Source organism: Amyelois transitella, chromosome 2 (assembly GCF_032362555.1).
Source record: "Amyelois transitella isolate CPQ chromosome 2, ilAmyTran1.1, whole genome shotgun sequence".
Taxonomy (NCBI): domain Eukaryota; kingdom Metazoa; phylum Arthropoda; class Insecta; order Lepidoptera; family Pyralidae; genus Amyelois; species Amyelois transitella.
In genome coordinates, this window is record NC_083505.1 from 13,059,732 (window position 1) to 13,076,596 (window position 16,865).

Consider the following 16,865-nt stretch of genomic DNA (forward strand, 5'->3'; position numbering starts at 1 on the left):
TAAAACTTGAGGACACTGAGGACAGGATAAGTCTGCTATTGTATATATTTATTCATTCCAGGAATTGTATTGTATCATGTTATTTTTTTGTGCAAACAAGCAAAGAGTTTACAAACAAATTTATATTTTATTAATAAAATTATGACACTGTCTTTGATTGGTCATATAATGGGTATCATTTTTCAATCATCTTATGAGTCATGAACGAAAAGCCAAGATCTAATAAAAATTGTATAAAATATTGGAGTCTGCCACTTCGAGGAACATTCGAAATAATTCTTCAATGAAAAACATTTGTAATTTTTTTCTTATAAGATTTTTCTTAGTGCAAGAGCGGTAGAAAACAGTTTTTAGAACAAATCTAACAAAATCTCTTTTCAATCCTTTCACGTTTGTTACATGTAGATGTTTTTTACAAGACACATGTGTACGAGCGTAAAATTAAGGTCGTCAATAAACATCAAACACATGTTTTACATAAATGTTGATTTCATATTAAACTACGTTAGTAAATATATTAAAATTTTCTATACAATTCTATATGATATTAGCCAAAACGGGGAGATTCAAGAAACCAGCTGAAAGATTTTAGGTTACCAAACTGTAAATAACCAAATGAAAAGTACGATATTATATGGCATGTTAGTAACATTTTAGTATAACAAATACTTGCCTTGATTATTTCCGCGTGCGCTGCTTATATCACACTTGTAAATTATCACAAAATTTTCAAATAACTCGAGGTAAACACTAAAGCCGTAACGTCACACAAAAGTTCACAAAACCAACCGTAGTGTTGTTTATCTAAAGAAGGTTGTCAAATGTTAGGAATCGATAACATAGAAACCGACTTCTCAGTATATGAAAAAAAATCGATTATTACTCCTTTTGACTCGGATTTTGCGAATTTTAAAATAATTCTCTAATCCAAGGCCGGTTGACTGGAAGAGATCCCTTCATGGGATCAGTCTGCCATTGCAAGTGATTCATTTCTTTTATAACTATGTACTCGTAACTGTGTAAATTTCTGTACAATAAAGATGTTACAAACAAACCAAAATTTATCGCCAAACCAAACGCAGGGCAGTAGAGATTTGTAACTAAGGAGTGATTCGTTCAAAAGATATGTATCGGTAATTTACGATGAGTGATTAAATAATTCCAATGAATCATCTGTTATAAAATTTAAGATCAGAAGGTTATGTTTTATTTTTGTTCGAGTTTTAATAAAATAGCGATTTTGTAATCGATTAATATTGTCCACTGACACAACACTAAACATGTTGAATGTGTCATATTTTCTGTGAGTAGAGGGGGGACCGAGTGTCTCGACCAATAGGAATGCACCAATCGGTCTGAAAAAGGTGGCGTGATCGCTACGTCACACGTAGCTATACGCTTCTATACTTATATTAAAACTACTAACTTGATCAATACTTAGATTATGAATGAAAGTTTCATAGGATAACATTTGCCCATTTTTGTCTTAAAATATTATTTTTGTACAATTCCTATTAGTTGTATTCTAATAAGAAATTGAAAATTATATGGAATAATAACAGCTGTTAAATATTCGTTATGAAAACCTAAACAGTAGCGACATCTTTTATGTATTTACGTATAGATTTTAGGATAAAAAAGTGATAATGGAAGAGAATAAAGGCCAATAAGAATGTTTTATATATGTTTATATTCACATGTAAGTAGGTACATGCCACAAAGATTACATACATAGTATAAACTAAAAGAAAACTGTTTCTTCTGAAACACTGCGCCATCTTTTGTCTCCAAATGGTACGAAAATTCTTTGGTGTATTTTTTTCGTGTTGTATAATTCCTACTTACCAATAGATGGAGTAAGCAGTCCAATAATCACTCCTTTACTCTTTTTAACCGACTTCGTTGACGAAGTTTTTAACAGACAATGTCACTGACTGTCAATAGGGACAATATTCTTTCTACTTCTTTTATAATTTTTTTTTATTTATTTACAAATATTTCTTCAAAATGTTCAAGCACTATAGGGATGTTTGCGACGTCGTGTCTTTGCTGGTATACTGTCCCTCAGAAAGGTCCTTTCTGTTGACAAAAGAAAGCAGTGGGGAATACTGGATACCTTCCTCCAAGGCTGAGAAAAATTGCTGGAAAATGACCGCACATAGAATTAATTTCGAGGTAAGAGAATTGGGATATCTAGTTTTGACTATCAGCTTGGGGTAGACACCATTAGAACTGAACTGAGTACCGTAACGTATTTTCACAAAGGTGTACAAGATTTTTGTTTATTGTACATAACAAGTTATAAGTAATACATTAAAAAAAAACATTAAAAATAACGACGTACAAGGGCGGACTTATCCCTGTGAGGGATTTCTTCCAGTCAACCAGGTATTTCAAAGAAATATATTATGTAAAGGGATAGAAGCTACAGCTAGGTACAATGACAAAAAAAGGGTAAAAAAAATTAAAATAATTAAATATAAACATGCTAAAAAATTAAACAACATACATACTTATACATACGAGTACATAATATACACATACATATAACAACTCAATGCGTTACACGATCGAAAAATATTTTTTTGACTTGGAGTTTAAAGGAGTCAAGAGAAGTAGCCGTAATTTTTTTTGTGAGTAACGAATGAAACCGTTTTTTTAATCAACATCCACCTCTTACCACTAACGTGTAGGATTCCTCGCGATGTTTTCCCTTACCTTACGGTAACCTTATTTGCGTAGTTGAGTAAATGAGCCATTGATTCTCACTGAATAGGGTTGGAATAAAAACCGCGCATCGCACTTTATGTTCGGGTTACAACCCTTCGACCTCCGATGCTTTTGGCCTTGACCAGGTTAAAAACCTTTTAAAAAGATTTATGTTGACAGCTATTTGGCATGGACGCGGGCGTCCAGTGCCAACCTCTGCGTATCTACAAGGTGTGGTTGCCGAGTCACCCACAGCAGTGTGTCTACCACGCCGTGTACAAGGTTGCGGTGAAGGCTGACATCAAGAAGAGGGCTAAAATGAAGGTAGTTACGTCTAAGACTAAAATAAAGGTATGTGACATAAATGAATGTTTAAAGAGTATAATGTGGGTGTGACTATAATTAAGGTATATGGCTATAATGAAGGTTAAAGTTGTTCGGCATGGACGCGGGCTACCAGTGCCAACGTCTGCGCTAAAACCCTTAACCCATCACGAAAACGAAGTCAATATAAGACCCTATCTAATAGTCTCTTTACGCTTTGTACCTATCCAGGGCATCCGGAACCGGCTGCACTGGTTCAACAGCGTAGAGCTGGAGCGCCAGCGGGCGCACAGCTCACTCCGGAGCCCTGAAGTGTCCATCTTCGCTCAACTCGTGATGGGAGAACAGCCCAAGGATAACGTACGTAAGCTTGTTTTGTACACACCAAAACTGGACCCAGCTAAGGAGAGGCTAGGTAAAAGAAACGATTCTACTAGTTCTTCGAAAGCGCATACGCATTTTTGCTCTGGTAGAAACGCAGTCTAAACCAAGAGAATTAGATGTACCAGAGGGGTTAGTGCGAGTTTTACTTGATCAAACGCGTCGAGCAAGTAATCGCGAATTTGTATGGAATTGCATTAGTGCCATTGCTTTATCACTAGATGGCGCTGATCAAATCACATACAAATTCGTGATTACTTGCTCGACGCGTTTGATCGAGTAAAACTCGCACTAACACCTCAGAAATCTTAGAATGACAGTTCAGATTTCAGAGTCGTGATAGGCGCTTAGGTACTTGTGCTATTGTCCAGACTCATACGGTTTTTTTGTGTCTTCTTAGATCTGTTCTATTTCGATTATAGGAGCTGCAAGAAATGGAGACGGGAATGCTGATTGAAATCTGCGAAGAGAATGTGATAGTTGGGAACGATTCCGGGGGCGGGGCGGTTGCGCTGGCGTCTCCGAACTGTGCCCTGCTGCTGGCTGCCAACTACGGGAGAGAAGGTCTGCATTAAGTAGTAATAGATGAGTAAATAAGATCGGTTCTCGAGCAATAGGACCACTCCATTCTTTCTCGTTTAGGTACTCTTTCTTCCTTGGGTAACTGCGCAAGTTGGACTTTCCTACTCTTCTTTATATATAAGCGGTCCTTCAAGACTCCTAAGGGCATTTGTCCTGATTTTGATAATTTACAGTTTATCCTTTTTTCTTCATTATAAATAGGATTTTGGTAAAAAAAAAAAAAGTCTTCTTTTTGTTCGAAAATTTTTCGTTTTCGCGCGAGCAAAGAACCTTTTTCAAGTTGTTTTTTTTTTTCATCTTGTCAGATTTTTTAAACGTGCGTGTTCTGGTTTCTGTCATGTGCCTCATGTCAGAAAATAAATAAAATCATCCCTTAAATCGATTTCTGGATGGATCACAAATTGTCGGCTATGCGAGCCGTAAAAAGTGTCTTATCATCATATTATTATCTGATGAAAAACCTTGTGAAAAGCTGGTGGAAAACCACCAGTTTAATTAAACAACAACGGAATGGACCTTGATGTACCGTTCATGGTAACTCTTCCAATTTTGATAAATTTTAACTGACTATGGAAGAAGACAATATGATACGGAAAGAACGGAAGAATGCTGAATTAAATGAAAAAATAATAAAAAATCACTTTATTTTCTGGCACAAACAATGTTCCGAAGACCATCTTGATTTGCACGAAGAAGAGGGAAGCCATTAATCACCAAAATAAGGCTAAAAATGCATTTGAAAAGCGCGGGATACGCCCAACGTCCCTTCCAGAATATACTCTTTAGTGATTCGTCATGAAATGGTGTTATTTTTTTATAAGTTTTCAGTTTTGTGTGATTTAGTCTAGGGTTTCTGTTGACGTAATAATTTTCCCCCCTTATGCGTCATCATTATTTCCAACTTTAATATTTCCCCTATTTCAAAACTATTTTTAATGTAGATGAATTCGTAGCATTTCGCTATTTGGTTTGTACGTAAGCAGAATTGTTCATTCCAACGCCTTATTTGGGGAGCTTTTGCTTTTTCCCAATTTTTTTTTTCATCTTTTTTTCCCTGAGTACTGGTTATCCAGAAATATAACACAAATATTCTGATACGTAGTTTAGTATTCACTTTTCCTTTTCTCCTTTGAAGGAGACTCCAAGAAGAAAGTATGATTAATTGAATTTCCTCCACTTCCACTTTTATTCTAAGTACTAATACTTCTCGGCAGGTTGTTTCCAAGTTTTTATACTTGTTGTGTTTTGTTCTCGCAATAATAATTCTGTGTTTTATGATTATACAGTTCTGATAGATGAGCACACAGTTTCTTTTTCTTTGGGTCTTGGTACCTACTACGAATCGTCCCATTAAGAATATTTTTAATGCCTCAATGTGTTATTATTACTATCCCAATTCCACTTATTACGATACGATGGAAAGGTTCAATTTACTATGTTTGATGTTTTACTGCTGATGAGATGAGATGAGCACAGTTTTTTTTTATTTTGGCTCTTGGTAATGTAGCAGATGTTTTAAATAAAGTTTGAAGCTAAGAAATCGATTAAAATATTTTGTTTTTCTTTATTTGAGGTTTCACAATTGACACTGGTTCGACATATAAGTATATTAATTTAAAATTTTTGATTTCCTTTTTTTCATGATGACAGAGATTTCCGAATCCGATATATTTCAATGTACTTGGTTTACAATGTGAGATGGATGTTAAACTTCTCACAGATTAGCACTCAAGTTATATTTCTTTCGATTTAGGCTTTTGGCACTAAGAGGGGTCTGGTAAAGGAGATCGTACTAATTAATTACGATTCTTTTCCATAATTACCTGTCAAGATAGTGAAAATACAAGGTGAAAATAAGTATAGAAATTTCAACAAGTCTTAAAGAATGTCGTCAATAAAGTTTGCTTTACAATAATTATTTTTTTCGCTATAATAAGTTGTTGAAAATAAAAATGAAGGAAATTAACTGAATTTTGCTTTTTTATTCAAGTCTTTGACACCCCACCTCATTGGATGCGGACACTTTTGGCTGCCAGCCAAGTAAGAGAGAACTTATATTAACTGAAAATTGCTTCCTTCACCACTGTTTGCACCCATAGCATGGCAGCCGCGAGAACGCCTAAATTAGCGCTGTCCCGTTTCTCCTCATAATAAAGAGCGAAACAGCGATAGTTTTCGCGCGATAAAAACGGCGTCGCGCGGGCATGCAACGGGGGCTGGTAGTAATTAGATGAGAAGTTTGTCTAGAATTGGAAGCGTTCTGGACTACTAAATTGACTTAGTATCTAAAACAGTAACTCGATTGGAGTTGCAGATCAGATCCGGCTGTACAAGGAGTTTTTCGTCATGGTGTTCCCTGCACTGTACATGAGCCCGTTCGTGTTCTCTCAGTTCATGGTGGAGCTGGGCTGGCAGAGAGCGCAGTGCCCCAGTCTGTTCAGGTAAATTGCGCATTAAACGCATCTAACGCATTGTGTCCAATATTTGATTAGTTTAACACAACCGCGACCAAAAGCTTAACGTGCCTCTCAAAGCACGTCCACTTTGACAATTCCAGTTTGAATAATTGGGTATTCTTGTGCCTTGTTTAGGTATAATCAGTTGGATTCTACCTACCCTACAAAACAACAGTAAGACAACCTCAGACAAAAACTACAAAACTTTGTTCTACTCATACTGATGCCATGGTTTACAGGGCTGCAGATGTTGCGGGTCGTGGTGGTTTGTCTTTCGTGGAGACCATGCTGTGGGTAGCAGCCCTGGAACCCAGCACTCCGCACAGTGGCATTCCTGCCGAGATCCGCTGCAGATACATATTCAGGTAGTATACATTATATACATATATAGGTCACAATAATTTATTAAACTAATTTGAAGTTATGGTGGTTTTTAAATAGGTGAAAAAATTGGGGCGCTAAAAAAGTTTTAATTCTCAAAGTGGGCAGTAGACAAAATAAGTTTGGGACTCTCTGAGGTAGACCAAAGATTTATACCATCTCAAATGTCTTTTAATCAACTTTCATCACAATGTATAAGATTCCCCCAATATGTCTCCACTTCACTAGTCACCAGAAAAACGTCGCACTAAATACTGGCAATGTATCTATTTATAAATATATCTTGACAGATACTTCGATAGCAACCGAGACATGCAGCTGGAGTATGTGGAGTTCAAAGAGTTGGTTGGGGCGGCCCGAGCTGCGAGACAACTGCCCGTGGACGCGCTGAGTGTGGCGAGGGATGCCGAAGTCTGTCTGCGGTGAGTCTCTAGCTCTTCTCAAGTAACAGGAAGTTCAACTCATGTGCAACAGCACATACGAGTAAGTTTGTCTCAAGGAATCGGTTATTCAAAGACGACGAATACAGGTATTTTTCAACATATTGAATATCGGTGGACACTAAATTACAACTGTAGAATTCTTAAACCAATATCAGGTTCACATGGTCACAGATGTTTTGACTTAATCTCAAATCATGGTCTTGAGCAGATTCTAGATGCTCACCGTTCAGACTACACAAGTTACAACAAACAGACGCTAAAAGGATTAAGACATATCAGTGGGAACTAATTCCAACTGTAGACTTCTTAAAATCATGATTAGGTTCACATGGCCACAGATGTTTTGACCCAATCTCACATGAGGGTCTTGCGCGGATTCTAGCTACTCACCGTTCAGACTGCACAAGTTACAACACACAGACGCTAAAAGGATAAAGACATCTGTCCAGCTTGATGAGATTATTGACTATTTATTATTAATCTTGATTTCACGCAGAGCTCTCGGTCTCCAACCTAATTCGCCGCTGCCTCTGAGCGAGTTCCTACGAGGGGTCGGTGAACTTCGGCTGCGAGGCACCAGCTCCTTGCTGAGGGCTCCAAGAAGCATCGCCGGATACCTTATAGACTTGCAGTAATGTTGCATTCTGTTGGTTGCATTTGCTTGTTTAACTACATTTATCAATAAGCACTGATCTGTAACTTAGTTTTTTGAAGACATTTGAATCGATAAAGCAACTTATATGTCTATAATCAATGTTTTTAAATTCTCAGGGGCAGAGACGTAGAGGATGCGCAAGGAAACAGTTCACCCTCAACTTCCAAGGTGGGGCTAGGTTAGTACTAACAGAAATTATTATGAAGTAGTATTAAAGTTCATTATGTTCTTGGCACATTTTGGTTATGGATGCAATCCTATACTATCCTACAACCATCCAAAGTCCTACTAGCATTCCGGTAATACCGAGACTATTCATGGAATTCTTGCGCTGTTCTCGCGTTATGCAACCGGATAAAAGTATAAATTTTCTTTTCGTATTGGTGACAGCTTCAGCGCCACAGCCACCCGGTCTTCCAAAGCTCGCAAACCCTCCTCCCCGCCCTCAAAGTGGAGTCCAGAAGACGGTGGACTTCAGCGTGGCTGCGTATACCGTACGGCTCAGGAAACGGGCCCCAGTCGAGATGTGCGAACTTGCTAATTTCGACGGTAAGTGACGAAATTGGTCTATCGGTTTAGTCATAGTTTCTTTTGTTTATAATTAGTTACACTAAATTAGATTGGATAGAGACTAAACCGATTCATTAAACTGGGATCTGGCAGTTGTTGGGTAAATGTTTACCCGTTATTTGTTTACATGTGACAAAAATTTTGTTTTCAGACTCAAACATCGACACTTTACGTTCAAAAAGACCCTCATACAGCTGCTATAAACACATCGTTCCCCTTAAAGTGAAATGGATGACTTGGACAGGGGCGTAGAAGATAGCTGAAAAGAGCTTTGCCCTTCTTATATTCCTTCAGATGACGCGGTTAGCCCGTCCACAGCCCGACTTGTGGCGACGGTCGGGGCTGGAGTGCCTTCCACGGAGCTCCTCGGACAGAAGTCTTCGCCCGCCGAGGCACTCGCTGCAGTCCACCACTTCGCTTCCATCATTGAGAAGCAACACGTGAGATATGACAACGACTTACAAGATCCTCGTATTTTAAAGAGAGTCGCTAGTTGATACTGTTTAGGAATTAGGGGTTTCTTTGCCACGGAACAGGTGGCGACCAAGACTCATGTGCCATGGATTTCACGATTTACCTTGTCTCCCTACCCAAGCATGCCCAGTTCAAGACCCTGAACTTTGTTTGTGCCAATGGTTCATATTAAAAACATAAGCTTTATATTCATTCAGTTCAGATTCATAAACAAGTTATAACCTTACGAAGTCCACTGCTAGGAGTAGGCCTTCCCAAAGATACTTTTACGAAAAGTAAGCGCCAAGCATTTAGCGCCTTTTTAAACTTGTCTATTCCCTTGCGGGGTAGACAGCCGGCAGTCTAGAAAGACTGACAGGCCACGTTCAGCTGTTATGCTTGACGATAGAATTAAGATTCAAATAGTGAAGGTTGCTAGCCCTAGGTTGCTAGTTTATAGAAACCTAAGTTTATAAGCCTATCCCTAAGTCGCCTTTTACGACATCCATGGGAAAGAGATGAAGTGGAACTATTCTTTTTCATATTCGTGCCAGGAACCACACGGCATACAAACTTTAAGTTATATTTATTTTAATTTTTTTTATTTATTTAAACTTCATTGCACAAGATACAAATGTATAGCACAATTGGCGGACTTAATGCTAGAAGCATTATCTACCAGTCAACCATTGGGTCTTACAGAGAACTTCATGTGGGGTTTATACGATCAGTTTCCAAAATGCTATATTTCCTCAGAAGCGAGACTCAATAGTCAGCAAGTCTGCGTGGAGCTGGGCCAACCCCGCCGAGGAGACGACCATGGGCAGTATGCTGCTGAAGTTGGCGGAGGCGGTGCGTCCAATCTGTACCAATGAACCCAGGCTTTTACGGCTCTCCTCGCCTGTCTACGCTATCGGTGAGATTGTTGCTGCTATCAAGTTAGACCGACCTCACAGGACGACCAAGACCATAGATAAGCATAGTATGCTGTCGAAGTTGGCGGAGTTGGCGTCCAATCTATACCAATGAACCTTACGACTCTCCTTTCCTGTTTATGTGATTGGTGAGAGCTCGGCAAGTTTGCATGATCTTAGTACTATTGTTAGTAGTAGTTATAATTAGATTTAAGTGATGTGACGTCAATAAGTGATACCTTGTATCCAATTTTGAAAATTATTCTATTGTAATTTAAAAGCTTATCTTACCGAGGAGAGTGAAACATAGGAGGTACGCCCGATCTGTTTTCAACTAATGGATCCGAGGTTCGTGGGGCTGTCTGTCTATTCGTACTTAAGTTATTAATGAGATTTCAAGTACCTTGAAAAAATTATATACACATATACCTAGGTGCCATAATGGTGGTATGCAAGGCCAGCAATTTTTTGAGCTACTGGATCTTATTAAGGTGTATGCGCTCTTGAATTTTATCTTCATCAGATCAAACAAATCTCTGCGGTCCTGAAGTTATATGTGTATTACTCCTTTTAGTCTTCCCCACGTTTAAGGTCTTCTTCAAGAGTACAAAAGTTCTCAGAAAAATCTCTCTTCATATATTTATTTATTTTATTCAGAAATATATAGGTACAGTCTTAAATAATGATTTAATAACTATATGAGAGACTATTGACCATTTACATATTTTCACATGTAAAAATCTAAACAGCCTGTCAGCAAAACCATACTACATACGTAATAACTAGGACAAAAGGAACCAGAAAAAAAAAAGACAAATAGAATTGACAAATAGATTTGGACCATTTGAGAGTCATTAAGCCACCGGAGTAAACTACATCACCTCCCTCGTTTGCCAGGGGATCTGCACGGCAACCTGGCCACGCTGCTGGCCCTGGAGGCGGCGCTGTGGCCGGCCGGGCCCGCGCTGGCGCCCGCGCGCCTCATGTTCCTCGGGGACTTCGTGGACCGCGGGCCGCACGGCGCGGAACTGATGGCGTTTGTTGATTTTTCTTGTATATATATTTTATTGTCTATACCAGACATCAAGTAGGCAAGGAAAGCACCCGAAACCGCCAAGTTTTCTTTTATTACCAGATATCAAGTAGGCAAGGATCCGAAACCGCCGAGCTTGCATCAAGAGAGTTATGAATGTGGATGAAGCGAAGGAAGTGTGCAGAGGTGTTGGCAAGTGGAAAGAGGTAGTCTCTGCCTACCCCTCCGGGAAAGAGGCGTGATTTTTATGTAGGTATGTTTCAGGTATCAAGTAGGTAAAATAAATATATACGGGACAAATAACACAGATCGAATTAGTCTCAAAGTAAGTTCGAAACTTGTGTTACGAGATACTAACGCAACGATACTATATTTTTATAATAAATACTTATATAGATAAACATCCAGGCCAATCAGAGAAAGTTCGTTTCTCATCATGCCCTGACCGGGATTCGAACCCGGCACCTCCGGTGTCACAGACAAAATTTTAGGAAAGGACTTCGTTTCCTGTCGATCTTGAGACACTGAGACACCGTGTGGTTATGTGACTTCAAGCCACTAACATCACATTTTTCATCACAGCTTTCCACCGGGAGAAAGCTGTGATGAAAAATGTCGCCTCGGGCATTCTTAGCAATGTTCTCTAAGACCAGTCAGTGTCAACATACCCACTTTCCAACTGAGAGGAATGTTTATTGAAAGGGAGATTCATCAGTTTTTTGTCCTGAAGGTATGCGCTCTTACCCTGTAGCACATTGAAATTTAAAAACCCGCAGGTATCTGCTGGCTGCGAAGCTGCAGAGGCCGGCGGGCGTGTTGCTAGTCCGAGGGAACCACGAGACCAGGGACATTCAGAAGATGTTCACTTTTTACAAGTAACGCCTCAATATCACAGCTCATCCACACCTACATATTTAGGTAGGTACTTATCACCATTGAAAATGTAATAAACTTCTCGTGAACAAGTGTTACTTCTTCCATTCCTCTCGATATTCAGGTCTGGATGAAATCACTAGAATAGAATAGAACAGATTTATTTTCAAAATTGTATACAAGGTATCACTTATTGAGTTTATTGACGTCACATAACTTAAATCTAATTATAACTACTACCGCTTCCAAAGCGCATGTGTAGAAGAAGCGGCGGAACAAACTACACTTTATGAGTACATGCATATATTTAAGCAAGCAATAAAGAGCTATTCCACATTTATAGACATCATCGTTACCAACAAGGGCGGAAATATGAATAGGATGATTAGGTATGCCGTGTGGTTCCCGGCACTAATAAAAAAAAAGAATAGAACCATTCCATCGCTTTGCCATGGATGTCGTAAAAGGCGACTAAGGGATAGGCTTATAAACTTGGGATTCTTCTTTTAGGCGACGGGCTTGAAACCTGTAATTATTTGAATCTCAATTCTATCATTAAGCCAAACAGCTGAGCGTGGCAATCGGTCATTTCTAGACTGTTTGCTCTGTCTAACCCGCAAGGGATATAGACGTGATTATATGTATGTATGTATATGAATAGGATAGGTAGAAACTTGATTGAATTTAACAATGATAAAAATCAATTTGGCTCAAATGTCTTACTTTTTTTTTTTCATTTTCCCAGTGAATGCGTGGCAAAATATGGCGACCAGGAGGGTGTAAAGATATGGAACGCCATCAACATGGTGTTCGACGCGCTTCCCTTGGCTGCAGTTGTCGATGACAAGGTAATTAATGCAGGTTTTTTTTTTTTTCAAAATCCTTGGTATAGACCCATATCTTTCTTCTAGCTTTCATCCTTTTTCCTACCTTGACATAATGGCCTCTTAAATGCTTGTGCATTTTTGACATGGTCTTGACATAATTTATTTTACTATAATTATATTTTACATTTACATACATACATAAAATCACGCCTCTTTCCCGGAGGGGTAGGCAGAGACTACCTCTTTCCACTTGCCACGATCTCTGCATACTTCCTTCGCTTCATCCACATTCATAACTCTCTTCATGCAAGCTCGGCGGTTTCGGGTACTTTATTTTATTTGACGAAATATTCGTATTGACATAATCAGTTCTACATTCATTCATGTTTTTTTATGTAGACAATGTGCATTCGTCCACGATTTAGATTTAAGAGATATATATTTGTAAATTGACGTCCGATGAAAATGCTGCAGTGTAGTTTGTTGCGCCGCTTCTTCTACACATGCGCTTTGGAAGCGGTAGTACTTATAATTAGATTAAAGTTATGTGACGTCAATAAGTCATACCTTGTATCCAATTTTGAAAATAAATCTATTCTATTCACTCCTCCACGATTCACTTTTGTTGTCCGCCTCAAAACATGATTGACTTCTCTACTCGCGCCGCTTAAAAGATTTCAAACTGACCCAATTTCCTAGGTGTTCTGCTGTCACGGTGGCATCCCACCTCCGTGGGTATGTCCTCTCATCACCGCCATCGACAAAGTGCCAGTACCATTGCCAAGGCCGGCAGAACAGAGCTCTATCGCTTGGGAACTTCTCTGGAATGACCCCATCAAGTGAGCCGCTAAGTCACGGACAACTCCATCTCTTTCCCATGGATGTCGTAAAAGGCGACTAAGGGATAGGTTTACAAACTTGGTATTCTTTTTCAGGCGATGGGCTAGCAACCTGTCACTAGTTGAATCTCAATTCTATCGTTAAGCCAAATAGCTGAACGTGGCCATTCTGTCTTTTCAAGACTGTTGGCTCTGTCTACCCCGCAAGAGATATAGACGTGACCATATGTATGTATAATTTGTTTAATTGGGAGCCTTATATAGAGACTTGATATGGGAGTGCTTCACGAGTATTCTGACACTTAATGATCAATATCTTATGTCCATCTTAGTCGAGTGAAGACCACTGCTAGACGCAACCCTTAAAGATTTCCACTTGGACCGGTTGGAAATGACCTGCATCTCGCTTCTTGCAATCAAGATTTTACGATGAGAACGTATTCAAAGTACAATGAGATCCCAAGTTTGTTGCGTGTACTTTTCAAGAGCGGGACTTATCATCTTAAATAGTGAGCCCCAGAACCTTGATGTAATGACCTTATACTTCTGAATAAATATTGTGTAATTTTCAAGTGCCGTGTTGGTGCCCGGCACCAGAACAAAAAAGAATAGGACCACTCCATCTCTTTCCTATGGATGTCGTAAAAGGCGACTAAGGGATAGGCTTACAAACTTGGGATTCTTTTTTTAGGCGATGGGCTAGCAACATGTCACTATTTGAATCTCAATTCTATGATTAAACCAATGCGTGGCCTATCAGTCTTTTCAAGACTGTTGGCTCTGTCTACCCCGCAGGGGATATAGACGTGACCACATGTATGTATTCAAGTCCCAGCAAGATCACGGCGACTCTCCAACTGGAGCTGACCGCCAACGAGGGTTTCGCCGCGAACGCCAAGCGGGGGACCGGCCACGTTTTCGACCAGACCGCCCTGGACAGGTTCCTGCTCGCCAACCAGCTGTCCCACGTGCTCCGGGCCCATCAGCTACATCCCAACGGATTTATGGTATCTCAGTGTTTATTAAGGACTGTTAAACGGATAGTAGGTTAATTTCACTTCTGAAGACCCGGGAGGCAGTCCGTTTAAAGGATTTCCCCTTCGGAGAAAAAAAGGTTAATTTCACTTCGTCGCGTTTTCTTATAATGAGCTTGGGATTCTGCTTGAAGGTGAGGGGCTAGATTTGAATTTCGATCCCATCATTAAGCTATACAGCTGATTGTGGTCTTTCAGTCTTTGCAAGTCTGTTGGCTTAATCTACCCTCAAGGGTTATAAGACGTTATATGTATGTATGTCGTGCTGGTGGAGGGAACCTGAGGCTCATGAGGATCAGCGACAATCAGCTAAGGATGGGAGGTGAATTCGTTAGAAACTGTTGATTTGGATAATGCCCAAACATCGCCACAAGAGAGCTTGACAACCCCTCTATTATCCTGGCAAAAGGTCAGGTCAAGAGCACCCGAAACCGCCGAGCTCGCATGAAGAGAGTTATGAATGTGGATGAAGCGAAATAAGTATGCAGAGATCGTGGCAAGTGGAAACATGTAGTCTCTACCTTCCCACTCTCGGCATGATTTTATGTATGTATGTATTACTCTATAAGTCACTATGTCTTTTGACTCGGTGTTCTATTCCAGTGTCAGCTCCGCGGCCGTCTGATCTCCGTTTTCTCATCATCACACTACTGCGGTGGTAGCAACGACGCGGGCGTCGCTCTGGTGGAAGGGGGGAAACTGAGGCTCATGAGAATCAGCGACGAATAGTTACCAAGGGCTCTGGGAGTTTTGGCTTGCTATAGTAATCTCTTATAAACTAGTGAATGGAAAGATAAAAAAATACGGACAGAATCGTATTTACTTTGGATCTCTAGGATATTTTAAAATAACGCCACATTTGAGAAATTATCAGTAGCAGGCTGATGCGGTACTCAAGGAGTTTTGAACGCTTAACAAATTAAACCACTATACGGGCCATCACTCTCTTGTTTATTGTATCAGCCTCTTTGAGATAATCTATACTATATACTATAATATTATAAAGCTGAAGAGTTTGTTTGTTTGAACGCGCTAATTTCAGGAACTACTAGTTCAAATTGAAAAATTATTTTTGTGTTGGATAGACCATTTATCGAGGAAGGCTTTAGGCTATATAACATCACGCTGCTACTATTAGGAGCGAAGAAATAATGGAAAATGTGAAAAAAGCGGGGAAAATTATTAATCCTTGAGGGCTTTAATGATGCCCAAAATAAATATTCCACACGGACGAAGTCGCGGGCACAGCTAGTAACCTATAGTTTAGCTCTTTAAATAATTGGCCAACAATTACTCTGTGTGGTACGTGCGCGATAAAACTATCGTTGTCCCTTTTCACATCATAGTAAAAAGCGGTAAAATCGACGTCGCGCGCGCCGTTCTTGTCCCACTGGTCAAGAATTGATATTAAACGCTCGTTTTCAGGGTCGCAGAATGTTTACAGGGTAAATACATAATCTCTTAAGTGGCTACTAGACTGTTTAATATAGTTTGATATCTGTGAGCAAGATGGAACGATAACTTAACATACACTTATTAATACGAAAATTCTGTTAAAAATATAGACCATAAAATGTATGCATTAGACATCTGATAACAAAAAAATTAAGCTATAAATATTTGAGACGTACAAATATAATGTTTTTAGCCACTATAGCAAGCTAAACTCTTCCCTCTGATAATTACTTTTATCTTTTTTAAATATAAACACAAGAAATCGTTGATCGTATTAATTTATTCCATCACTTAGAAAAATTGTCCCGGACATCTTTACAGTTCGAAACAAAACAAATGCGTATTATAAGTTAGTTTAACTTACTGATATTATCTTAATATAATTACAGACTTGCTACTTCTTCGGAACATTACTCACAATAAGTTACAAATATAACTATGTAATGACTCTCTTATGGACAAATCAGTCTTTAAAATGTGTTTTATTTATTTATTCTTTATTGCAACATTTACAATTTGCAAAATACAATAGGAGGAGTTAATGCTAATAGCATTATATACCAGTCCACCATTGGGTTGAACAGAGAACCTTTGTGTGGGTGGTAAAAAATAATGTATAATTCTTTTAAATTATATAATTTTCTAGAATATACGAGTATATCACCAAATGCACTTCTGCTCTCTCAGTTTGAATCTAAAATGACTGACGTCATCATTCTGATTAAATTTAATTTATTTTATCAGCAAATGGTAACTACATCTAAATTTAATTTAGAACCAGTTCTGTGAATGCCAGGCCTTAAATTTAATTATAAATCATCTTATTTACAAACTATTTAAAATAAGACTGATTTGCCCACACATATTATGGTTTAATTATAATACAAAACAATTTTTAAAAGGAATGACAAAATTATGATAAATTATTCACATACC

At 38.8% G+C, this 16,865-nt stretch overlaps 2 protein-coding genes across 2 annotated transcripts in view; one reads left to right on the forward strand and one right to left on the reverse strand.

The window, feature by feature from the left end:
- The window catches only part of LOC106132197 (long-chain-fatty-acid--CoA ligase 4), a 46,408-nt gene extending 45,608 nt beyond the window's left edge, over positions 1–800 (reverse strand). The window contains exon 1 of the mRNA XM_060947102.1: positions 674–800. The gene's annotated coding sequence lies outside the window, so the exon portion shown is untranslated. The remainder of the gene's footprint in view (positions 1–673) is intronic.
- Positions 801–1,470: 670 nt separating this feature from the next.
- Positions 1,471–16,142, forward strand: LOC106132186 (uncharacterized). Its single transcript, XM_060945211.1, has 19 exons — positions 1,471–1,699; positions 2,017–2,175; positions 2,890–3,033; positions 3,265–3,393; positions 3,837–3,978; positions 6,311–6,437; positions 6,692–6,817; positions 7,124–7,255; positions 7,773–7,907; positions 8,048–8,109; positions 8,322–8,480; positions 8,796–8,972; positions 9,727–9,870; positions 10,766–10,904; positions 11,678–11,776; positions 12,520–12,622; positions 13,301–13,440; positions 14,270–14,447; positions 15,078–16,142. Exons 1-19 carry the CDS (start codon positions 1,673–1,675, stop codon positions 15,201–15,203), a joined length of 2,448 nt encoding a protein of 815 aa, XP_060801194.1. The 5' UTR covers positions 1,471–1,672; the 3' UTR covers positions 15,204–16,142.
- Positions 16,143–16,865: the final 723 nt, after the last annotated feature.

Coding starts and splice junctions, on each gene's coding strand:
- LOC106132186 (XM_060945211.1), top strand. CDS start 1,673: ATGTTTTATATATGTTTATATTCACAT. Junction 8,481..8,795: donor CGAACTTGCTAATTTCGACG/GTAAGTGACGAA, acceptor ATATTCCTTCAG/ATGACGCGGTTAGCCCGTCC. Junction 9,871..10,765: donor CTCGCCTGTCTACGCTATCG/GTGAGATTGTTG, acceptor CTCGTTTGCCAG/GGGATCTGCACGGCAACCTG.